General features: G+C 39.2%; 1 protein-coding gene across 2 annotated transcripts in view; it reads right to left on the bottom strand.

Annotated features, from left to right (window-relative positions):
• The window catches only part of Flo1 (flotillin-1), a 149554-nt gene that overhangs the window by 76007 nt on the left and 47362 nt on the right, over positions 1 to 26185 (bottom strand). For both annotated transcript variants that reach the window (XM_067145044.2, XM_067145045.2), the window contains 2 exons: positions 23627 to 23757; positions 5244 to 5328 (listed from right to left, as the gene is read on the bottom strand). In XM_067145044.2, the coding sequence (XP_067001145.1) occupies positions 5244 to 5328; positions 23627 to 23757 (216 nt within the window). The remainder of the gene's footprint in view (positions 1 to 5243; positions 5329 to 23626; positions 23758 to 26185) is intronic.

Here is a 26185-nt window from a genome sequence, read left to right as displayed (position 1 = left end):
TGCTGCCTCATGGTACGTATCCATTATAAGGAAGTAATCGCATAGACATGTCTTTATGTCCCTCATGTTTATTTGTCTATTTTGGTGATTTACATTCTACCAAGTAGGTTACTGTCATGAGTCACAATGCACATTCCTCTGACATCACCTGTCTATCTCAGCAGCCACCAGGCCATCTATCATCTCCTTTCCTTCTGCTGTCCCCACTCCCCCCTGCCCTCTAGTTCCAACCCTGACCAAAGTACTGCTAAGATTCTTAAGAACTTTGTCTCGCAACTTCCCAGAGCCCTTCATGTCTGTCATATAAATGGCCAAAGCTTATCAGCTGCCAATTGAATGGATGAGCTTACAGAAATATTCAGCCCAATTGTTTTCCATGTCCTACTAGTGTCTGAGTCATGGTTAACAGATAAGAGTCCATCTTCTTTGTGTCAACTTGAAGGCTAGAAGGCTACTCGCTTCTGAGAAATGACCGCACCCACAAGCGAGGTGGAGGGGTATGTGGCTATTTCTTAACCAGTCTAAAACCCAAAATGTTAGGTCATTCACCAGGAAGGTATGAGAGGAAACCGGAATACATGTTTGTAGAAATAACAGCGAACAGGATTAAAACCCTTGTAGGGGTAGTTTACAAACCTCCAAAAATAGGCCACTTAGAAGATTTTGAAGCTGACTTAACTGAACTGCTGCCAGACTACCCTCACTCAATAATTATGGGAAATTTTAATACGGACTTAACTGACGTAACTTCTCCCAAAACCACGCTACTTAAAACATTGTTTCAAGCCTATAATATGGACATCTTGCCCCTCTCTCCAACTCACCACACATCTCATTCGCACACACTGTTAGATCTTATAGTTACCAGCAATTCAGACAGAGTTCTCAATGTTGGTCAAACCTCTGTACCTGGCATTTCTGCACATGACACAATATACATCTCATATAACCTCCGGCCACCGAAACTCTCCCAGAAATTTATTACCTATTGACCATTGAAAAATATAAAGATAGACTCTTCGAGGACGCAAGCAACATACCCTGGCATAACGTAACGACCTATAACAAACTAGACGACAAAGTCACCTTCTTTAACAGTAAAGTAACGGAACTATTTGACAAGCATGCTCCAAAGCGGCGAGCGAGAATATCTAAAGGACACTCCCCGTGGTTAAATGATGACAGACAACGAATGAAACAAGGATACTGCGCCCACAGACAATACAAAAATGACCCTACTGTACAAAAGTTTGACGAATATAGGAAGTTACAAAACAAGACAACACAACAAATACGGAATGCTAAACTGTGGCACGCAGTTTAATTACACTTAAAGGTAGAAAAGCGATGACATTGTGGAAATCTATTAATAACCTTCGACTTACAAAGAACAAAAACAAAAACGAAATTACAGTACCTCTCGAGGCTCTTAACGAGTACTTTATTGTTAGTTCCTCTGCAGTATGACCTGTCGACAAACAGAAACTTATGAACCATTATGATACACACCCCACCCCTGACAGAGATAAATTCTATTTCAGTCACGTGACACCCCTCCAAGTCAGAAAAGCAGTCCTTAGGATAAGCACGAAAGCGAAAGAAATCAATGACATTGGGACTGACATGGTCAAACTATTTCTTGATTTTATATTACAACCTTAACCCACACAATCAATTTCTCTCTTCTGTACTCCACATATCTAACTCTCTGGAAGAAGGCTATTGTGCTACCTCTTCCGAAAAGTCAAACGTCTTCGAATGAGGGAGACTATCGTCCAATCTGTATTTTATCAGCTTTATCTAAAATCTTAGAATATATAATCCATACACAAATGTCAGAGTACCTACAAACGCACAATGTCCTTAATCCTTTCCAGTCCGGTTTCCGACAAGGACATAGTACAACTAATGCCTTACTCAAAGTGACTGAGGACGTTTGACAAGAAATAGACAGAGAACGAGTCACAGTTCTAGTACTACTAGATTACAGTGAAGCTTTTGATAGCGTAGACATTGACATATAACTTTTAAAACTTAAGGCTCTACATTTTTCTCAGAGTACGATTGCTTGGATGCATTCCTATCTTCACAGACGTCAACAATGTGTGAAAGGAAATAATGGAATCGTTTCCTTGTGGTGCCACATGAATTGAGGAGTCCCTCAAGGCTCTGTACTTGGACCTCTTCTTTTTGCACTCTTTGTGAATGACATATCATCGAATTTAAGACAGTGCAAATGGACTCTACAGCACAAGACCCTCAGGAAAATATAGACTTACTAAACATTGACTTACAGGCTGTTAATGAATGGTCTGCTGCCCACGGCCTGCAACTGAACCCTACAAAGTCACAACTAATCCTTCTTGGTCATCAAAATAAAATGGCAAATATTAATAAATGTCTATTGCCGAGAGTAATCCTTCAGAATATTGCAATTCCTTTTATACCACAAGTGAAGAACCTCGGCATTATCATGGACGAACGCATGGCTTGGTCTGGACATATCTTACATATCTGCCAAAAGGTTTTCTCTGCTCTTCATTCTTTATATAAATATATTTCGAATAAAACTTAAGCAGAAATTAATCGAGGCTCTTGTAATGCCACATTTCGACTATTGCGATGTTGTTTTCAATGATGTGAGGCCACTGTTGTCCCTAAGGCTACAAGGCGCTCAAAATGCATGTGTGAGGGATATATGCAATCTAAGAAAATATGACCATGTGCCATCATCTTTCCTAGAACTAGAGTGGTCGCGATTCCACGTTCGCCGTAATCATCATATTCTGTGGCTCCTCCACCGAGTCCTTAATATATATTCCCCATCTTACCTTTTTTTTGTATTTTCATTATTTCTCAAATGTGCATAACAGAGATACAAGGGCTCAAACATCAAACCTGCTTGTCATTCCTCACCATCAAACTGCCACATATAATAACTTATTTTCTGTGTTTGCCGCCCGAGAATGGAATCGTTTACTGGATGATGTCAGAGGAATACCAACCACAAGGTCATTTAAAAGAGCATTAAGAGATATAGCAGGATACGAATGAACTGTGCATTTCTAGTCTTTTACTGATGGTGATAGTACATTTTTGAAGGGCGGAAAAAGTCCATTCGACACTCCATGTCGTACGATGTCGGCATGTAAAAGATCTCTGGTGCCATATTTGGTGTTTACCCGACAAAATTAATTAAATCTCAGCCACAGACGCCCAAGAGAGTTTCGGTTTACTCGGTCTGCCATCTAGTGGGCCTAGAGTAAAACGGAACGTCGAAATTGACGAGCAGACAGCCAGATGGCGTCAAATTGAAATGTCTGCACACGGTAGCTGAGGCCATATGATTATTATTATTATTATTATTATTATTATTATTATTATTATTAAATGTGTTTATCTCACTGGGGTGGAATTTTATTTCTGTTATAAAGTATTTAGATTGTCTTTAACTGTGCTATACTTAAAATTGGTTTAGTGTAAGAGAAGGCCTAATGGCCTTAACTACACCAAAAAAGACATCTATCTATCTATCTATCTAGCTCCACTAACTTACTTGTGTTTCTTAAGTTGCTGCTGTTTAACCTTTGGTTCTAAAATTTTAAATTCCTTTGATATAACTCTTAAACCTGATATCGTTTATTTGGTGCACGGAACCCGGATTCTGAGGGTAGGACCACAAACCTTAGTGTCTGTGTGCACTCCCACATTGAAATAGTTCGTTTAAGAATTTTGTACAACATGAATTTGTGTATTTTAATGGGAGATCTTATTTCCAGCATCAACTGTACTTGTTTATGTCTTTGGGCTATCTCCTTTTTAATCTATTTCAAAAGTTAAGTTGATTATATTTAATAAACACTATTTTAAGGAACACGATTGCCCGAGTTCAAGAATTTAAATGCCTCCACATTACATTCCCAGCATGTTCCACATCCTGTTCTCTGTCTGTTCATATCAACTTTAATTGTCCTTGTTTGTGTATTTTATACATCTTTTCTTTGTGTATTTTATCTATGTTTTCTTTGTGTATTTTATCTATCTTTTCCTTTCCTTGTTTGTCTGTTTATTTTCTAGCTGACATTAGAACAATGATGGCTAAGCAGGATGCAGCTCATAGGAAATAAAAACATTACCCAGTAGCAGAAAACTTTATCTACTACAAACAACTATGTAATAAAATGAATCAGACAATAAGAAATGCCCGACTACCCTACGCCCATAACCTTATAAAACCCAGCATATGAACTGCTGCTTTAAGGAAGTCAATTCATAAAGTTTTACTAAATAAACTGAGCAAGGTAGACGACTTGGAGATTTCTCTCAAGGAACTAAATGATCACTCGTACATACCATTAAACGAAGAAAAAGAAAAAAATACTTGACACTAATATTCATATATAAATTTTCCCTTCATATTAATGTATTCCCCACTGCCTGAAAAATGGGCCTGGTACACCCCATACCGAAGACTAAATATCCTGAACAGTGACTACAGACTCATTAACATACTGTCAACAGAAGCCAAAGGAATCTAACACACACTGCAAAATCAAGTCACAACCTACCTCAAGGACTAGAATGTGCTATATAGACCCACACCAGTCAGTACATGTACTGCCTTACAAAGCATGACAGAGAACATGAGATGAGCAGCAAGTAAACAATACTTGTATAATTGGACTTCAGCAAAGTATCTGACTCTCTGGACCAGGGGTTGACAAACATTTTTTATAAAGGGCCAAATCTGCAGGCCAAGAGACAAACTCAAGGATTGTTTTAGGTACACCTACTTAAAATAAAATATTTTTTCCCCCCACAAATTTACTAATAAAAATGTAATTCAAATACTAAGTAGACTACAATTATTGTTTGTAACATATGATATGGCGGTCCACAGTCTGAGACATTACTCCTTTCCACTGAGAGCTTCGTAGCCATCAAAGTCATTCACAACTCTTAAAATGCTGAACACAGTGTTTGGTGAAATGTCGGTACCATCATATGCTCCTCGACCACCGCCTACAAGCCCGGAAAATAAAGACAATCTTTACATCAACTGAGATTTTTAATCTTCTTAAATCTTTTGCTTCTCCCATCTGACAACCTGTTTCTTCTCTACATTCCAGATGCCAGTCAAAAACATATACAGAAATATACAAAACTGCTTAGTTAAGACTTTAGTACGTTACAAAGTAGTCTAACTATAAATCATATATTCCATACAAAATGTTAATACTGACCTTTGTTTGAACTTCAACATCATAAGCAGCCTTCTTCAATTCAAAGTCTCTTTGTGCTTTGGCAATTTCGGTATCATTTAAAAACCTGTACATAAAATGAATCATGTAAGAGAAAAAATATATAATGGTTTATTAAATATCTACTCACAGGAGTGCCAAGAAGGCTGAACAGATGTTATGAAAATGAAATTACTATTATAAGCTAGTATACTAGTGCATTTGATTGGCGTTGAAAAGGGAAGGGCAGAGTGTGGGGTAGGACTGCTCATCCGGAATACTGTTGCACGCATTATAGTTTGTTATGCACATGAATGAACCAATGATGGGGATAGATTTGGCTTTTGGAGAAATTAGGATGAGAAATGTCTCGGTATATTTACCATGTGAGTGTGCAGATGAAGATGAAGTTTTATAAAGCATTGAGTGACACTAGTCAGGGTCTACAGCAAGGATAGGATAGTGCTAATGGGCAATGTCAATCCAAGAGTTGGAAATAGAACTGAAGGATACGAAAGGGTGATTGGTAAATGTGAGGAAAATATGCAATCTAACAGGAAAGGGAAGAATTTGCTGTACTTCTGTGCTAGCATGGAATTTGTAGCTGTGTTTGAGTCATCAGTCCATACACTGGTTTGATGCAGCTCTCCATGCCACCCTATCCTCTGCTAACCTTTTTATTTCTGCGCAACTATTGCATCCTACATCTGCGCTAATCTGATTGTCATATTCATACCTTGGTCTACCCCTACCGTTCTTACTACCTACACTTCCTTCAAAAACCAACTGAACAAGTCCTGGGTGCCTTAATATGTGTCCTATCATTTTATCTCTTCTTCTCATCAAATTTACCCAAATCGATCTCCTCTCACCAATTCGATTCAGTATCTCTTCATTCGTGATTCGATCTATCCATCTCACCTTCAGCATTCTTCTGTAACACCACATTTCAAAAGCTTCTATTCTCTTTCTTTCTGAGCTAGTTATCGCCCATGTTTCACTTCCATACAATGCCACGCTCCACACGAAAGTCTTCAAAAACATCTTTCTAATTCCTATATCAATGTTTGAAGTGAGCAAATTTCTTTTCTTAAGAAAGCTCTTCCTTGCTTGTGCTAGTCTGCATTTTATGTGCTCCTTACTTCTGCCATCGTTAGTTATTTTACTACCCAAGTAACAATATTTATCTACTTCTTTTACGACTTCATTTCCTAATCTAATATTTCCTACATCACCTGCCTTCGTTCGACTGCACTCCATTACTTTTGTTTTGGACTTATTTATTTTCATCTTGTACTCCTTACCCAAGACTTCATCCATGCCATTCAGGAACTTCTGGAGATCTTCTGCAGTCTCAGATAAAATAACAGTATCATCGACAAATCCCAAGGTTTTGATTTCCTCTCCTTGGACTGTGATTCCCTTTCCAAATTTCTCTTTGATTTCCTTTGCTGCCTGTCTATGTAAATATTGAAAAGGAGAGGGAACAAACTGCAGCCTTGCCTCACTCCTTTCTGGATTGCTGCTTCTTTCTCAAAGCCCTCTATTCTTATCATTGCAGACTGATTTTTATGCAGTTTGTAGATAATTCTTCGTTCTCGGTATCTGATCCCTATCATCTTCAGAATCATAAATAGCTTGGTCCAATCAACATTATCGAACGCCTTTTCTAGATCTGCGAATGCCATGTACGTGGGCTTGTCCTTGATTCGATCCTTTAAGATCAGACGTAAAGTAAGGATTGCTTCACGTGTTCCTATATTTCTTCTGAAGCCAAATTGATCTTCTCCCAACTCAGCTTCAACTTGTTTTTCCATTCTTCTGTAAATAATACGTGTTAAAATTTTGCAGGCATGAGATACTAAACTAATGGTGCGGTAGTTTTCACACCTGTCGGCACCGGCTTTGTTGGGAACAGGTATAACAACATTCTGTCGAAAATCGGTTGGGACTTCTCCTGTCTCATACATCTTGCACACTAAATGAAATAACCTTGCCATGCTGGTTTCTCCTAAGGCAGTCAGTAATTCAGAGGGAATGTCATCAATTCCAGGTGCCTTGTCCCTATTTAGGTCGCACACAGCTCTGTCAAACTCTGACCTCAAAATTGGGTCTCCCATTTCATCAGCATCAACAGCCTCTTCATGTTCCACAACCAAATTATCTACATCTTTACCTTGATATAACTGTTGGATATGCTCCTGCCATCTTTCTGCTTTGTCTTCTTTCCCTAGAAGTGGCTTTCCATCTGAGCTCTTAATATTCATACACCTAGATTTCCTTTCTCCAAAGGTTTCCTTGATTTTCCTGTATGCAGCATCTAACTTTCCCAGGACCATACAGCCTTCGACATCCTTGCACTTCTCCTTCAGCCATTCTTTCTTAGCTACCTTGCACTTTCTATCCACTTGATTCTTTAATCAACTGTATTCTTTTCTGCCCTCTTCATTTCTAGCATTCTTGTATTTTCATCGTTCAGCAATCAGGTCTAGTATCTCCTGAGTTATCCACTGATTCATAGCTGATCGTTTCTTCCTTCCTAACATTTCTTCAGCAGCCCTACTGCATTTTTCATGACTCTCCACTCTTCCTCTATAGTGTTTCCTTCAGCCTTTTCACTTAGTCCTTGTGCAACATGTTCCTTGAAACAATCCCTCACACTCTTTTCTTTCAACCTGTCTAGATCCCATCTTTTTGCATTCTTTCCTTTCTTCAGTTTCTTCAACTTCAGATGGCATTTCATGACCAACAAGTTGTGGTCAGAGTCTACATCTGCTCCTGGGAAAGTTTTGCAATCCAGCACCTGGTTTCTGAATCTCTGCCTAATCATAATGAAGTCTATTTGATACCTTCCAGTGTCTCCAGGTCTCGTCCACGTATACAGCCGTCGTTTGTGGTGTTTGAACCAAGTATTGGCAAGGACTAAATTATGATCAGTGCAGAGTTCAACCAGCCGACTTCCTCTTTCGTTCCTTTGTCCCAATCCAAATTCTCCTACTGTACTACCTTCTCTTCCTTGATCTACCACTGCATTCCAGTCTCACACCACAATTAGATTCTTGTCACCTTTTACATATTGTATTAAATCTTCTATCTCCTCATATATTCTTTCGATTTCTTCATCATTCGCTGAACTAGTAGGCATATAGACCTGCACTATTGTGGTGGGCATTGGTTTGGTGTCTATCTTGACGACAATAATTCTTTCACTATGCTGGTCATAGTAGCTTACCCGCTGCCCTATTTTCTTATGCATTATTAAACCAACTCCTGCATTTCCCCGGTTTGATTTTGTGTTGATAATTCGGTAGTCGCCTGAAGAAAAATCTTGTTCTTCCTGCCAACGTACTTCACTTATACCAACTACATCTAACTTTAGCCTATCTATCTCCCTTTTCAGATTCTCTAACCTACCACAACGATTCAAACTTCTAACATTCCACGCTCCGACTCGCAGAATTTCAGTATCCATCTTCCTGACGATCGCCCCCTCTCGTGTAGTCCCCACCCGGAGATCCGAATGGGGGACTAGTTTACCTCCAGAATATTTTACCCGGGAGTAAGCCATCATCAGTACATCATTCATACAGAGAGAGCTGCATGTCCTCGGGAGGTAGTTACGGCTGTAGTTTCCCGTTGCTTTCAGCCGTGTAGCAGTATCAACACAGCTAAGCCATGTTGAGTATTATTTGTCACCGGTGGTGAGTTGATAGTCGGCGGAATCATTTTTGACTTGACAAAAGAAACTAAGGACCTAACATTTTTTGAAGAATTTGACTAAATTTTTGTTGTTGTAAAAATTATGTAAAAACTTGTGTGTTTTATTTTTGATGAAGTTGTATTTTAAAGTATTTTCAGGACTCACTGAAGAGACAATTATTTACTTAATCATTGACATTGATATTGGAGATCTCCAGTAATATGTTTTTTTTGTAACCCATTTTTTGTATCACCCTGTAGTGCCACGTAGAGGCTTCGATCACGAAATCGCTGAGTTTCGCAATCGAAATCTCTAGAATGAATTTCCCACATTACCATATTTGGTGCTATAATTCTATTGGTGAAAATAACACTAATTTGTATTGGTCAAACTTCGGATCGAAACATAGGTAGCTTCCCTGATTGGCTGTTTGAGTATTTCCCAATTTCCGGCTTTTTGGCTCCTTAGCAAGAGTAAGGCTCTGTTCAGCGTCTTTGGTTTTCGTACGTCGTAACGATCGGACGCACCTTGTAAGGCGCACCGGCTCCAGCCATCCCGGGGTAAGCATGTTTTCTGTTCTCAAGTGTTAACTTAAAATGTAAATTCATTCGTTCGGAGTTTGCCTTAGACCCTGGTTTTCACCGCTTTTGATTTGTAATGCCGTAGTTCCTCAACTAGGCATACCCTTTATTTTGGAGGCAATTCATTTTATTAATCTTTTGTGAATATGTAAACTTCAATTTTTTTCTTCCGAGTTGCCTCCAGTAATTCCGTATCAATTTAGTGCACACCTGTTGAGCTTTGCGTCCCTCACTGATGTGTATTAGGAGAGGACTGCTTCTCTATAGGCCTCTGCGCTAAATTTAATTTCTGTTGTTCCCTTCTCTTGTAACATTTTTCAACTTGCCTTATATGATGTTTGTAATTAGGTCATTGTCCCCTTTAAATTTTCATTGTAAGTTTCAACATCGAAATTATGCTCACTTATTTAAATGTCATTGTAACTTTGTGTAAATATTCACTTTCCTGAGAGAAACACTGATAGGAACCTCATGGTTCGATTTGATTTTTTTTAAATTAATGATGTTATCTAACCTAGTACACTTCGTACCTTGATTCAATTCTATATGTTAAATAAATTGGACAAAGGGTTAATGTTCTCACGTTTCTTTCCCTACAACGTCACATAAGGTCTCGTCCTCTAGGGTTTCCCGGCCTGCTTCCCATACTTCCTTTCTCTAGTTGTCATGTTGGTTATCCTGCGAAGCCACGCGTTTGTAAAAGGTAAAATGTTTTCCTGTTTGATCATCGGCTGATGTCGTTCTGTAAGGTTTGTTATTTTGCATTATCAAATAATTATGTGTTTTATATGTATCTTGTATTATGTGCTTCCTTCTGTTTAAAGAGGGGGTTACATCTGGTAGCAGAGCGTGATTGTAGAAGAAGGAGATGCGAGAGCAGTAACCCTTGTCTAACCTAAAATAACCTGGTATCATCTCCTAACGTAATTTCTTGTTAACATGTCTCGTGTTGTCCCTGTTCCGTCCCATTTGAGGAAGGAGAAATTAGTTTACGAACTTCGTATTCGTAAATTGGATTTGACAGGAAATCAATCTCTTAACGAAATTATAGCAGTACCCAACCTATCAACAGACGACGTGTGTGCATCTTTGACCCTTGTTACAGGTAAATTTACTGAATTCGAAGCTATTCTTTTGTCCTTTTGTTCCTCTAAACCGTCTGATGCTCAGTTAACACGTGTGAAAGCCCAAGTCCAGCATTACGTGGATAGGATTCGCGACCTGTTAACTCTTAATTTATCCATAAATGAGCGACAGAAATGTGAGTTGTTGTTGTTATTAAAATTTTCCGGCATTTTCAATAAAATTGTATACTTGATAGAAGGCAATGAGTCGTCTAGCTCCAGTTCTGTAGTTAATGTGTCTGCTCCACCTGAAACTTGTAACAGTGAAAATATCTCGGTATCTACTGCTCCACAATTTAGTAATGTGGTAACTTGTAATAATGTTCCCCTGCAATCTTCTGTTATATTTACAAATGCTTCTCTGCCTGGGAATAATGCCTGTGATGGTTCCTTTACACAAGTTGTTACGTCTACCGTTCCTACGAGAAATGTTAATTCTGTGTCCTTACCTCAGCCTTCGGTTGCGACCCAAGTTGTTTCTCTTCCTGTTGTGCAAAGATATCCTCATGTCCAAGTGTCACCTGTAGCAAATACTTCGGTAGTGTCAGAAATGTGCGAAAATGTTTCGCAGATGCGAATATCTGTGCCAGTTACGATGCAATCTAGCTGTAGTCCTAACCTCACTCTTAGTACACCCACCCTTTCCCAGGGACGTTCAAGTCAGGATTTCTATACAACTGTGATGCCTTCTATTAATCAATCCAATCCTGTTCAGGTACCTACTATGCCTGCTGTTTCTCAAATGTTTGCTAATTTTCCTCATCCGTTAACCGCTCTATTTAAGGGCTGATCTAAGTTCACCGCTAATTCAATCGAAGAGATTCTTACATTTCTGCGTTTTTTGGTTGAATTTAAAGATCAGTGTGTTGTATATGCTTTAAGTAGTGATAATTTCTTCCAAGTGTTATACCCTCATGTATCTGGAGCTCTTTCTGAACATATCATAAGAGCTATTTCTGAAAAGTGGACAGTTGACCAATTTCACGCGCATGTGCTTTAGTTTTTTATTCCTTCCTGTGCATTGCCTTCCTTGGTGCAAAAGCACTATTTTCGTGTACAGCATTTGAATGAAACATTGTCTGAATACATTCAGGACATTAAATTCAATGCCAGGATTTTTATGCTCAACTATTCTGAGTCTCAAATGGTTGCTAACATTGTCGAAGGTCTTACACCAAATTATCGGTCTATCTTGCTCTGTCACCACGACCCGCTACGTTCGCTCAGTTGGAAGCTATCACCGTTTCGGCTGAAGGCATTAGGTATGCCGACCAGTTACGCGTTGCGTTAGCCCCTCCTCCTATGAGCATGTCTTCTCAAGTCACTAGTACCATTTCTACTTCTTCCAAACCACGTCATTCACGTGCTTGCTATAGTTACGGTTCCACTGATCATTTTCAGCGGAATTGTCCTAAGATTGGGGCCTTAGGTAATTCAAAACCTTCCATGAGTGATCAGCTTCAAAATTTCCAAAGGAATTGCCCTAAGATTGAGCCCTTAGGCAATGCAAATCCTAATGTGAGTAGAGTTTCTTCCTCTAATTCTTGTAGTTACTGTGGGTCAAATAGACACTTTTCTAGACAATGCCCTTGCAATTCTTCCGGTTCTGGGCATTCTGGTAATGGCAATGCCAGATGACTAGCCGCCAATTCTTGTGCCAAACCTTATAGTGTACCTTCTTGTTTCGTCTGTTATGGCTGTCAGTTAGATGATGATGTACCCCATCCTGTAATTAAGGATAAGCCTCAGTCTGACCCTACTATCAATTTTCCACTATCTTGTGGTATTTCTGCTATTCCTCCGTGTAAATTACCTTACATATGCCTAGAAGTGAATAATGAACCTGTCTGTGCTTTAGTTGATTCTGGAAGTAGCCTCACCTTGATGAGCAAAGATTTGTATAATTCTGTAAAATCTGTAAGTTCCCTTCTTTAAAACCGGTGTCTTTAACCTGCCATACGGCTAACTCTAATTCATTGAATGTGATTGGAAGTCTGGATGTCAAAATGAGAATATGTAATTTCACATGGAAAATGCCTGTGCTAGTGGCGAAAGATTTAGCTTGTCCTTTCATTCTCGGTGCAAATTTTATTGCCAAAACCGGTATGGTTTTGGATCTTCAATATAATGAATTCCAGTTTAAATTTTCCGTTAGGATCTTTAAATTGTGTAACCGTTCTCCTACCCTTCCTTATCATGTTAGTGCTGTCTCTGAGGACACAAGTGAAACAAAAGCTTTTGACTTTAATCATTTGCCTGATGACCAGGCCAACCAACTTAGGAATCTTTGTGATAAATTTCCTGATGTGTTCACCGACAAGTTAGGGGTGACCAATGTTTTGGAATATAAAATTGAGGTTAATGATAATGTACCTGTTCGTTCTCCTCCATATCGATTGTCGCCTCCCAAGATGAAAGCCCTTACGGCTATCATCGACCAAATGCTTGCTGATGGTGTAATACGTCCTTCTAAATCTGCGTACTCTTCTCCCATATTTCTTGTCCCTAAACCACAGGGTGGTTTTTGGCCTGTAGTGGATTATAGAATGTTGAATAAGCAAGTTGTGCTTCAATCTGTTCCTCTTCCTGACTTACGCTCTTGCTTCTCTTGGTTTGCTAATGCCAAAATTTTTACCACCTTTGATTTGAATCAGGCGTATTATCAGATACCTCTTGCTGAGGAATCCAAGCATCTCACGGCTTTTGCCACCGACTGGAACCTCTATGAATTTGAGCGCGTACCGTTCGGACTGGCAACGGGAGCCACTGTTTTGACTCGGCTGTTGGATAACGTGTTGTCAGACATTAAATTCAAATTCGTTTATAATTATCTTGATGATTTAGTAATTTTTAACGAAACTTTTGAAGAACATCTCGTTCATCTCAATGAAGTCCTTGAAAGACTCCGTAAAGCAGGACTGACCCTTAAGGCTAGCAAGATTACTTTTGTGCAGCCCCAAATGTCCTTCTTAGGACATATTGTGTCTGAAAACGGTGTCTCGGTTGATCAATCTCTTACTGCAGTGATTCAAAATTTCCCAACCCCTAAAGATGTTAAAGCTGTAGCTAGGTTTGTTGGCATGGTCAATTTCTTCCGTAAATTCATCCTTAATTTTGCTGAAAGAGCAGCTCCATTGAATGCCTTAAGGAGGAAGGATGCTAAATTTGAATGGGGTGATGCTCAACTTGAAGCTTTCTGTGATTTGAAATCTGCTTTATGTAACGCTCCTGTGCTGGTGATGCCAGATTTTTCTAAACGTTTCATTCTCCAGACTGATGCCTCATCTACTGGTATCTCTGGTGTGCTCCTTCAGGAATTTGAAGATGGACGCCATCCAATTTCTTATGCTTCCCGTAGTCTCAATCCTGCTGAACGCAATTATTCGATCTATGAATTAGAAGCCTTAGCTGTTGTCTTCTCCTTGGAAAGGTTCAGAATGTACCTCGAACACCTCCCATTTGATCTTGAAACTGATAATCAGGCGCTGAGTTGGCTACTGGCCAGGCCAAGGAGGACTGGTCGCCTTGCGCGTTGGGCAGTACGCATCTCAGCTTTTCAATTTGAAGCTCGTCACATTCATGGAACTCAAAATGTTGTTGCTGACAGTCTTAGTAGGATGTTCTACCCGGGCAGTTCTGATCCTCAATCAGAGCCTGCAGATCCCTCTCCTGAACAAGTTTCGGCCTTTGTTAATGCAGTGTTGACCAATTCCCCTTTCCTTTTCAAAGATATTTCTAAACATCAGGAAGACGACCCTGAATTGAAAGTTATTATTGACAGAATTAAGTCTGGTGAGCATGTCAAACCCTATGTCATTAAGAATGGTGTTCTGTGTTGTCCTGCTCGTGTTCGCAGAGACCCCAAAATTGTTGTTCCAGCTAATTTAGTTCCTGCTCTTTTCAGATATTTTCATGAATCCCCTGTTGGTGGACACCTCTGTGTATTCAAGACTAGAGAGAAAATCCGTAAACACTTCATTTGGAAATCTATGGATGGTGAAATCCGCACCATGGTTAAATCTTGCAAAACCTGTAACATTAGTAAACCCGCCCCCAATACCCGCCTTGGTCTGTTGTCATCTGAGCAAGCTTCTCGCCCAATGGAGAGACTATTTATTGACTACATTGGACCGTTCCCGCGATCACGGACCGGCCATCGTTTCATACCTGTGTGTGTTGATGCGTTCTCGCGTTTTACGTGGCTGTTTCCTACTCGCATGGCTAATGCTAATACTACTATTTGTTGCCTTGAAACAGATCTTCGCTTCATTTTGACCCTGTCAATTTCTGGTGAGTGACAATGCTAGAGCATTTACATCTGTGCAATTCCGTAATTTCTGTTTTGACCTATCTATTTCTCATGTGACTACCACCCCTTATTATCCCAGGCCTAATTATGCTGAGAGAGTAAATCGAAATCTAAGATCTGCTCTTATTGCCTATCATTCTTCTGACCATTCTAAGGGGGATTCATCACTTAATTGGTTATCATTTGCTTTCAACACTGCCGTTCATGAAAGTCACAAGCAGACTCCTGCTTCATTGATACTAGCGTTCACCCCCAATCCTCCACTCTCTAATCTGTGGTCTATTAACGATCTTCTACCCGATGTCGCAAATCCATAAACGATTTGTGCTGCTTGGCACCGTGCAAGTAAGAATTTGAAAGTATATTACGCTAAAGTTCAACGTAACTATAATCACGGGCGAAGACCACACAATCTGTCTGTGGGTGACCAGGTTTATGTAAAGACTCATACTGTGAGTAGTGCTGCGGACCATGTTATTAGTAAGTTGGCCCCCAGATTTTGAGCTCCCTGCACGATATTGAAATTTTTAACACCTGTGTCATTGCTAGTCAACGATCCTGAAAAGAAAAGGATCAGTCGAGTCCATTTGTCGCAAGTCAAGATCCCCTAGTTATGAAATGATGCTCTAGTATCTATTAGTAACTTAAGGAAAGTTAGTTGTAAGCAAATTTTGGGGTGTATATCCGGCCGGATACTTTGGCAAGTCTAGAGGTTATTTAAGATTTTAGTTGTAATAAGTATGGTCATTTGAGATCATATTAGGTAGATTTTAGTGTGTTCTTTAGGTTAAGGTTTTCGTTCATTGTCATAACTAGGGATCCCTTGTAAAAATTTCTGGTATTAAGGTAAACTCCAATAAACCTTCCTAATTTTATTTGGTCTCTTACGTTTGATAAATTTTAATACATGCTTGCCCTGGGAGGGTTTGGAATTCCCAAATATTTGGGGCGAGGGTATCTTCTTCGCATGAATATTCCGTTCCTATTATTATAGTAATAGTTGTTAATATAAAAAAAACACCCTTAAGTCTACGTTTCTCTTCTGCATAGCCGAGGTTATGCCTTTTCCCGTATTTCTTCCTTTTCTGCTGTGTTTGATTTCTGTTCCAGTGATCACTATGACCTGGTCCAGACAGGGAACCTGTCGTGCCTGTTGGAAGGGGCATTATAAACTCCTGACCTGTTTGCATTCAACCTGGGAGTGCATTGTCGCAGAATTCCTGGTGGTGAGAGTTATCCAGTACTGCGCCATGCCTTACTACATGTTCACTGTGAGTTCGCTATGCGAATGAACTATATGAAGCATCATTGGAGACCCTGGTTGGACTGAAAAGGGAAACCATGTTGGCAGGCACGCGATGTCAGCGATCCTATGGACAGCAATACCTGTGGTCGAGCTTAGGAAATTCTGCTTACAAGATACTTGTAAAAGTTGCATCAAGATGTGGTTGATACGTGTTGGTATCAGTGTGTGTTCACAAAATTCAGACCTCCAATTAAAATCACCAGTTTATGTAACATTTAAAAAAAAAATTTATTATCGAGCAGAGCTCGAGTTTCGGCGGTGGAAGATGTCACCGGTGGTGAGTTGATAGTCGGCGGAACCATTATTGACTTGACAAAAGACTAAGGAACTAACATTTTTGAAGAATTCGACTAAATTTATGTTGTTGTAAAAATTATGTAAAAATTTGTGTGTTTTATTTTTGAAGAAGTTGTATTTTAAAGTATTTTCAGGACTCACTGAAGAGACAATTATTTACTTAATCATTGACATTGATATTGGAGATCTCCAGTAATATGTTTTTTTTGTAACCCATTTTTTGTATCACCCTGTAGTGCCACGTAGAGGCTTCGATCACGAAATCGCTGAGTTTCGCAATCGAAATCTCTAGAATGAATTTCCCACATTACCATATTTGGTGCTATAATTCTATTGGTGAAAATAACACTAATTTGTATTGGTCAAACTTCGGATCGAAACATAGGTAGCTTCCCTGATTGGCTGTTTGAGTATTTCCCAATTTCCGGCTTTTTGGCTCCTTAGCAAGAGTAAGGCTCTGTTCAGCGTCTTTGGTTTTCGTACGTCGTAACGATCGGACGCACCTTGTAAGGCGCACCGGCTCCAGCCATCCCGGGGTAAGCATGTTTTCTGTTCTCAAGTGTTAACTTAAAATGTAAATTCATTCGTTCGGAGTTTGCCTTAGACCCTGGTTTTCACCGCTTTTGATTTGTAATGCCGTAGTTCCTCAACTAGGCATACCCTTTATTTTGGAGGCAATTCATTTTATTAATCTTTTGTGAATATGTAAACTTCAATTTTTTTCTTCCGAGTTGCCTCCAGTAATTCCGTATCAATTTAGTGCACACCTGTTGAGCTTTGCGTCCCTCACTGATGTGTATTAGGAGAGGACTGCTTCTCTATAGGCCTCTGCGCTAAATTTAATTTCTGTTGTTCCCTTCTCTTGTAACATTTTTCAACTTGCCTTATATGATGTTTGTAATTAGGTCATTGTCCCCTTTAAATTTTCGTTGTAAGTTTCAACATCGAAATTATGCTCACTTATTTAAATGTCATTGTAACTTTGTGTAAATATTCACTTTCCTGAGAGAAACACTGATAGGAACCTCGTGGTTCGATTTGATTTTTTAAAATTAATGATGTTATCTAACCTAGTACACTTCATACCTTGATTCAAATCTATATGTTAAATAAATTGGACAAAGGGTTAGTGTTCTCACGTTTCTTTCCCTACAACGTCGCGTAAGGTCTCGTCCTCTAGGGTTTCCCGGCCTGCTTCCCATACTTCCTTTCTCTAGTTGTCATGTTGGTTATCCTGCGAAGCGACGTGTTTGTAAAAGGTAAAATGTTTTCCTGTTTGATCATCGGCTGATGTCGTTCTGTAAGGTTTGTTATTTTGCATTATCTAATAATTACGTGTTTTATATGTATCTTGTATTATGTGCTTCCTTCTGTTTAAAGGGGGGGTTACATTATTACAAGGCCGTATCAGTCAATCATCTAGACTGCCGCCCTTGCAACTATCGAAAGGCTGCTACCCACCTTTCGATGAAACATTCGTTAGTCTGGTCTCTCAACAGATACCCATCTGATATGGTTGCACCTGCGGCTCGGCTATCTGCATCATTGGGACACGCAAGCCTCCCCACCGTGGCAAGGTCACATGGTTCGCAGAGGAGGAATTTACAGTTATGAATACATTTTTCAAGCATAAGGCTATTCACTGCTACACATGGGAGGGTAGGAGTACCAAATTCATAACAGACTATATCTTAACACATGGGTGATGGGCCCCGAGAAGTATCGTAGTACGCTCGCCAGCGTTTTATTCACGACGTTGTTTTTGGTCTTCCTGTGACATCTCTTGACCATATATTGAACTATTCCGGACTTGCACATTGAGTAGAATAAATCGTAGACGTATATCTGCCACTTTTCTTTTATTCACGGCCTCTTTTATTCTTTGATTCAGTTTCGAAACGTCGACTTTCTTTCTGCCGGTTCAGTCAATGACAAGTTGAAGTGCCCGCAGAATACGGTGTTAGCTGACAACGATATTTTAGAAGAATTATATGCCGATGATCGTTCAAATGGATATAGCTATAATGAATTAGTGGAAACTGAATGTGAGAGTGATAGTGGAAGTGATATTCAAGCCTCTACACATCGTAGTTTACCTAGTGTGCTTATTTATTCAAGTGACTCTGACGACGACAACGATGTAAACATTAATGATAGGTTAGTAATTGACGCTGAAGATGGTTTTGTAAAGGCAGATCCACCAACTTTAAAGATAAAATCTTGACTGGTCTAATATTTATGTACATTTTTACAATCAAGTGCACCCTAGTATGTTAGTAGAAAAATGTTCGGTCCACAGGGTATGTGACAAGCTCAAGCATCCGGTCAGCAATGTGTTAACCGACTCTGAATTCAGAAACATTAGAAATGTGCAGGTTATCTGGGCATTTTTCAATGACAAGGATCACTATCTGATCTGAAGTGAACTAAGTATCTCTAGGCCTAGGATAGAGAGAGTTAAATTTGCCTGCAGACGAATAAGGGTAGAGAATCTCCAGACTGAGGAAATTAGAAGTGCATGGATATGATATGTGAAAAGTTTCAAACAATGGACAGTAAACAGTTTCAGGTTATAGAAAGAGAATGGATGCTGTAGTAGGAACAACTGTGTATAAAGATGGGAAAAAGCAAAGCAAACATCTTGGTGGAATGATGAAGTGAGAGCAGCTGCAAACGGAAAAAAAAAAAATGGCTTATCAGAAATGGCTCCACACAAGGGTTGATGCAGACAGGGAATTATATGTAGATGAAAGAAACAGAGCAACACTAATAGTTGTTGAATCCAGGAAGTCATGGGAAGATTTTAGTAATAACCTGGACAAGCCAGGTTAAGCAGCAGGGAAACCTTTCTGGACAATGAAATGAAACGGCGTATGGCTTTTAGAGCCAGGAGTGTCCGAGGACATGTTCGGCTCGCCAGGTACAGGTCTTTTGATTTGACACCTGTAGGCGACCTGCGCGTCGTGATGAGGAAGAAATGATGATGAAGACAACTCATACACCCAGACCCCGTGCCAGCAAAATTAACCAATGTGGATTAGAATTCCCAACCCTGTCATGAATCGAACCTGGGACCCGAGACCAAAAGCCGGCACGCTAACCATTTAGCCATGGAGCCGGACAACTGGACAATAATAAAGAATCTTAGAAAGGTAGGGAAAAAGGAAATGAATAGTGTTTTGGTAAATCAGGTGAAATGATTATAGATTCCACGGAATCACTGGACAGGTGGAAGGAATATTTTGAAAATCTTCTCAACGTAAAAGGAAATCTTCCTGGTGACATCACAAACAACCGAGCTCATGGGGAGGAGGACAATGATGTTTGTGAGGAAGCGGAAAGGATGGTAAATAAACTCCAGTGTCATAAACCAGCAGGAATAGATGCAATTAGACCAGAAATGGTGAAATACAGTGGGAAGGCAGGGATGAAATAGCTTCACAGAGTAATAAGATTAGCATGAAGTGTTCTGATTGGATAAAAGCAGTAACTGCACCTATCTATAAGCAAGGGAACAGGAAGAATTGCAACAGCTATCGAGGCATCTCATTAATCATTACATGGTGTTCACTGGGATTTTGGGAGGGAGGATGCGATAAATGGTTGAGAGTAAGTTGGCTGAAAACCAGTGTAGTTTCAGACCACAGAGGGGCTGTCAGGATTAGATTTTCAGTATGCGCCAGGTAACTGAAAAATGCTACGAAAGGATAGTTATGCTTATGTTTTGTAGATCCAGAGAAGACATACGACCAAGTACCAAGAGAAAAGATGTTCACCACACTGTGGGACTATGGGATTAATGGCAGATTACTAAAATCAATCAAAGGCTTTTATGTTGACAATTGGACTGTAGTGAGAATTGATGGTAAAATGAGGTGCTTATAGTGGTTAGAAAAGGCTGTAATCTTTCACCTTTGTTCATAGTGTACATGGATCATCTACTGAAAGGTATGTAGTGGCAGAAAGGGATTCAGTTAGGTGAAAGTGTAGTAAGCGGTTTGTCCTATGCTGATAACTTAGTCTTAATGGCAGATTGTACCAAAAGCCTGCAGTCTAATAACTTGGAACTTGAAACTAAGTTTTGTGAGTATGGTATGAAAATTAGCCTTTCCAAGACTAAATTGATGTCAATAGGTAAGAAATTAATGTCAGATTGGGAATATGAAGCTGGAACAGGTAGATAATTTTGCAAAGCTAATGCAGTAAGCTCGCATTTGTGATCAATAGTGTTTTGTAAGAAGGAAATCGGCTCCCATACGAAACTATCTTTACATCAGTCTGCTTTCAGACCAACTTTTCATTATGTGAGTGAAAGCTGGGTGGACTCAGGTTATCTTATTAATAAGTTAGAAGTAGCAGACATGAGAATAGCAAGAATGATTGCTGGTACAAATTGATGCGAACAATGGCACGAGGGTACTCGGAATGAGGAGATAAAGGAAAAGTTAGGAATGAACTCTACGCTATCAAGCTCGGTGGTCTCCTCTTTCTTCCCACATTGATCCTATTAAGGTGCGTCCACACTTGTATCAACAATAATAATGTTATTTGCTTTATGTCCAACTAACTACTTTTACGGTCTTCAGAGACGCCGAGGTGCTGGAATTTAGTCTTGCAGGAGTTCTTTTACGTGCCAATGAATTTACGAACACGAGGCTGACGTATTTGAGCACCTTCAAATACTACCGGACTGGGCCAGGATCAAACCTGTCAAGTTGGTGTCGGAAGGCCAGTGCCTCAACCCTCTGAGCCACTCAACCTGGCCACACTTGTATCAAATCAGCGTATCTGTATCAAAAATTGATACGATATCATGATACAACCGTCTTTTGACAAGGCTGCTTGATCTGTATCACGTATCTGTATCATATATGCGTATCTGTTAGTTTTCCACATATTGGTCTTGTATCATCTGTTGAGTGTTCGCTCTCCAGCTACAGTTGGCTGCTGTCAGCTCTTTTAAGAGCCGCGATCAAATACAGGCGTTTTATCTTGCATAGTTCGATTGGGCTCTCAATGTATTTTTGCAATCTTCTACCATGCGCCATTCTTTTTCAACTGATTACAATGGTGCGGATCCTTAGGTACCAAAAAATAGTCTTTTGTTGACTCATCAACTGTTGAACTTTTTCCATGGACCACTCCGAATCCATCTCTTCTTCAAATCGGAAGATCCCCAAACAAAGTTTTATGCAAAACTAACTGAATATTAAGAAATCTGCTTCATTTCCCATATCAAATCCTATTTACAAAGACTTAATAACAATAAAAAATCTTCCACCTTTTTAATACTTATATTTGGATTTAAGCAAATCATTAATCAAACACAGTACATGTTTCATTCCTTTTTAGAACATCTTAAGCTTTTGTACATTGCTTAGGTGAATTCACTAAGTATTTATCTTTTTAAGAACATCTTAAACAGGTACTTTGTTTTTCTTAAATACTACGTAAATTTAAAATAAATTAAAAACAATGTGGATGGTTGAATGGAGTAGTGAAATGAGAGGGAAATGGATCTACTTGTAGTTAGCTTATTTAAAAAAACCAATTCTATTCATTTGAACAGAAGTAAAAAATGTTACCAGCACTTTTATCGCTAAAATATTCCGCTTGTCTTCTAATAAAATGTTTTTGAAAAAATAACTTTCCTTTCTTTGTCACTGTTCTGAATATTGCTAGGTATTCTCTTCATTTAATCCCCCCTCCCAAGATGGCTGCTGTTTGTTTTAAATGTACAAAATGTCTCTTGAATTTGGTTAGTTCAGGAACCTTGAAGTTGATTGCTGATTTGCCATTAATAAAAGAGGCTGCTTCAGTCGTAGCTCCTCCAAGGACACAGTAGGAGTGGATTTTGACAACAATAAAATTATGGGGAGGCTCTTTTATTAATAGCAAAACAGCAATCAACTTCAAGGTTCCTGAACTAACCGAATTCAAGAGACATTTTGTACATTTAAAACAAACAGCAGCCACCTTAGAGGGAGTAAATGAAGAGAATACCTAGCAATATTCAGAACAGTGACAAAGGAAAGTTATTTTTTCAAAAACTTTTTATTAGAAGATAAGCGGAATATTTTAGCAATAAAAGTGCTGGAAACATTTTTTTACATCTGTTCAAATGAACAGATATCACTATCACTATCAGCCATATTCAATCGTTTTTACGATGTGGCCTCTTTAAGTCCAAAGCAAGGTAGGTTTTCATGAGGTCTCTCCATCTCATTTCAGTACCCCATTCAACCATCCACATAGTTTTTAATTTATTTTAATTTATTTTAAATTTATGTAGTATTTAAGAAAAACAAGGTACCTTTTTAAGATGTCCTTAAAAAGTTAAATACTTAGTGAATTCAACTAAGCAAATATAAAACAGCTGAAGATGTTCTGAAAAGAATGAAACATGTACTGTGTATGATTGATTGATTGATTTGCTTAAATGCAAATATAAGTATCAAAAAGATGGAAGATTTTTTGTTATAAAGTCTTTGTAAACTAAATGAAGATGGAAGGATGGTGAGTAGGGAAGGGGTGAAGGGAACAGTGATGTGAATTCGAACTATGTGCACCACACAATCCGATGATATGGAGTGCTGATCAGAGAAACGCTCCAATTTCCAATTTCTTTGAAATCATTTAAGAAAAGGCTATGAACACAACAGATAAGGAATCTGCCACCTGGGCAACTGCCCTAAGTGCAGATCAGATTTGATTGATTGATTGATCGATTGAACACACTGTCTGTATCTGTATCGCGTATCTTCCCTTCGATGCGACAGCAAAAAAACGACTCTCGGTGGTAACACCCCCGATCCAATCATAGTATCATATTTGATACACGATCTTGATACAGAACTATGTTTTCACAAGGCCGATCTGATACAAGTATGGACGCACCTTTGTGTGTTCCTCTTTATGTTCCCGCCTCTCTCCTTATGACTTGTTTTGACACTCAAGAATGAATTCAGTTGTATAAAGAATGAACTTATCATGACCATTACCCCTCTAATGAAAGCTTTACCACAGAGGAATGTTTGGTAACACTTCTAACTAAGCGATTGATCATTACCTTGATGCCATGCGTTCCTCTTCGGCGATTGCTTCTTTAATTTGTGCATCTCGCCTCGCCTCTGCTTCACCGATGCGGGCATCACGCTTCACTTCTGCAGTTCTTGCCATTCCCAAACTCTTCAAGTAGCCCTGCAGTAACAAGTAAACATATCACTTCTCTAGTTTGATTTAATCACTGTAACCAAAACATTTAGTACAGCAATTACCTTTGTGTTTTAAGTTAATAATGAATGAATAGATAATAGATAATGTGTTGGAAAAAGCACAGAAAATTGTAGCTTCTCATGAATTCATAAAATGAGAGGAAAAAAAATACAGAGGTATAACATACAGTTCAAAAGAATTAGCAGAACATGGTTTTGAACATATCCATACTTTATAGAACAGTAATTGACAACTAGGAATGCTACCAGATATACCCGTATTCTTTACAGATAAACAATGCAAAAACCACTATTTGATTCTTCTTCATTTTTACAAAACTAAAATGTCCAAACAGTGTCGAAAACAAAGTGGGAACAGCTGTTCATCCAGTCATCCAGCTTGGTTTTCTTCCAGTTTGAAAGCTTTAGTATCATGCATACCCTCCATAAGCAATGATCACAGTCGGACACCTAAGAGGCATAATACTCCAGACAAGTCTACAGGGGTCACTCTATGGTATCTGTTCCCATTCTTTGTGAGAGTTATTGGAGAGTCTGTGGTGCAACATGACGACCCTGAATACATCTGTCAAGTGTATGTCACACACGCGCAATGGAATTCAGGTCAGAATTCACTGCTGGGCATTCCATCACTTGAACGAGAAACCTTCAAGACGTCCCTGTTGTTGTCCAGTACACGTGCCCTAGCACGGTTGTGCACGTGAAGGAATTCAGAGCCAACACCGTATATAGCAACTGCTACAGGGTCTAACAAGATTTGGTTGATGTACTCCCTAGCGGTAAGGCAGCAATGAACGACGAGGAGATCTTTACAGCTAATGACACTAATGCCACCCGATGCCATAACAGAACCTTGTCCAAATATGTCCATTTACTGAATAACATTTGACAAGCAATGCTTATCAGCGCCTTTCTATGCACATACAGGTAAACCCAGTTATACACAGATTGGTTATTTGCAATTTTGCATACATGCGATTTTGATTGTAAGTCTAGTGCTACCATCTGTTAACAGTATGTGGAAGCTGTAATGCCTTAAGGCAGGTACAGACACGTATGCCGAGCTCTGTAACGTACCAAAACGCATACTACATCGCGTGCCAAGATTAAACAGGGCAAGCTCATCTCTATGCACATATTCTGTCGAGTTTGTCGAGATGTGAATTGTCAGTTCTCGTAAGTAGAGCTGTGAAGTTGCACTTGACAGGTTTCATATTTAAAATGCTGAGTAAAAGGAAAGAAAGGATGCCTGTCGAAGGAAAGAAGCGTGTACAAAAGCCGTATTCGTTAGAAACAAAGTTAGAAATTTTGGATCGCTATAAGAAAGGTGAACGTATTGTTGACATTCAGAGTGCTTTGCGACTTAGTGAATCCACTGTAAGAACTATTCGTGACAATGTGAAATCAGCTCGATGTTCAACCTTCTACTAACTTCAGTGTGATAGAGTGATCAAATCTTGCTCAGAAGCGATGGAAAGAATGGATTGGCTTGAGCATCACAACCAACAAGCCATGTCTCTATCTGGAGCTGCTATTCAAGATAAAGCCAAGAGTTTGTATGCAGAGCTTAGTTTATTATTGCGTTTTTCAGTGTTAAATATTTAACTGTATAAAGTTTGCATTAAGATGCGTTTCAGAAACATGATAATGGTTGTGTTTTTTTTTTTTTTGTAAAAATACTAAGAATCTCTGCTATTTTAAACTTAATACGTGAGTAAACAGAAACCTAACCCTATATTTTACATATAAAATGACTCTCGATTTACGCAAATTTGGCACGCGTGGCAATTCCGCGGAATGTAACTATCATGCATAACTAGTATACGGCCAACACTTTAAGCGGGGGAAATCGTGACTCGTCTGTAAACAACACAGCTTTCCAATGGCTAAGTTGCTAACTGACATGGTTACAGGCAACAAAAGGGTTTGCACAACCACTCCTTACGGACTGATCAGATATTGTGAATCCCGCTGCCGTTGCAACACCTTGTTGCAGTTCTCTGGCACTGGTGATATGATGCAATGCAGAAATGACCAGAGATCTGATGTAATTTTGGGTTGTGATGAGTCAACGATCTTGTCCAACCTGTCTACTGAAATGATCTGTTTCGTTGAATCAATTCCACAACTGATATATGACAGACAAGGGGACATTTGAAGTCCTCGCAACACAATGAGGATTCCACCCATCCTGGATCAAAGTAATGGCTCTTGCGACTTGTACATCATTAAGATGTCTCACTCTACATGCTCAAAAAATGACAACATACCAGCACATGTTCCACTAATTCTTTTGGACAGTGTATTGTATTGTAAGTCCATTGTATTTCTATATGGAATCTGGCATATATCACTTGCCATTTTATCTTAAGTTATTACCGTACAGTACATGA

Source organism: Anabrus simplex, chromosome 4, assembly GCF_040414725.1.
Source record: "Anabrus simplex isolate iqAnaSimp1 chromosome 4, ASM4041472v1, whole genome shotgun sequence".
Lineage (NCBI taxonomy): Eukaryota > Metazoa > Arthropoda > Insecta > Orthoptera > Tettigoniidae > Anabrus > Anabrus simplex.
The sequence above is the reverse complement of the archived record's forward strand: the minus strand, read 5'-3'. Positions and strand labels throughout refer to the sequence as shown.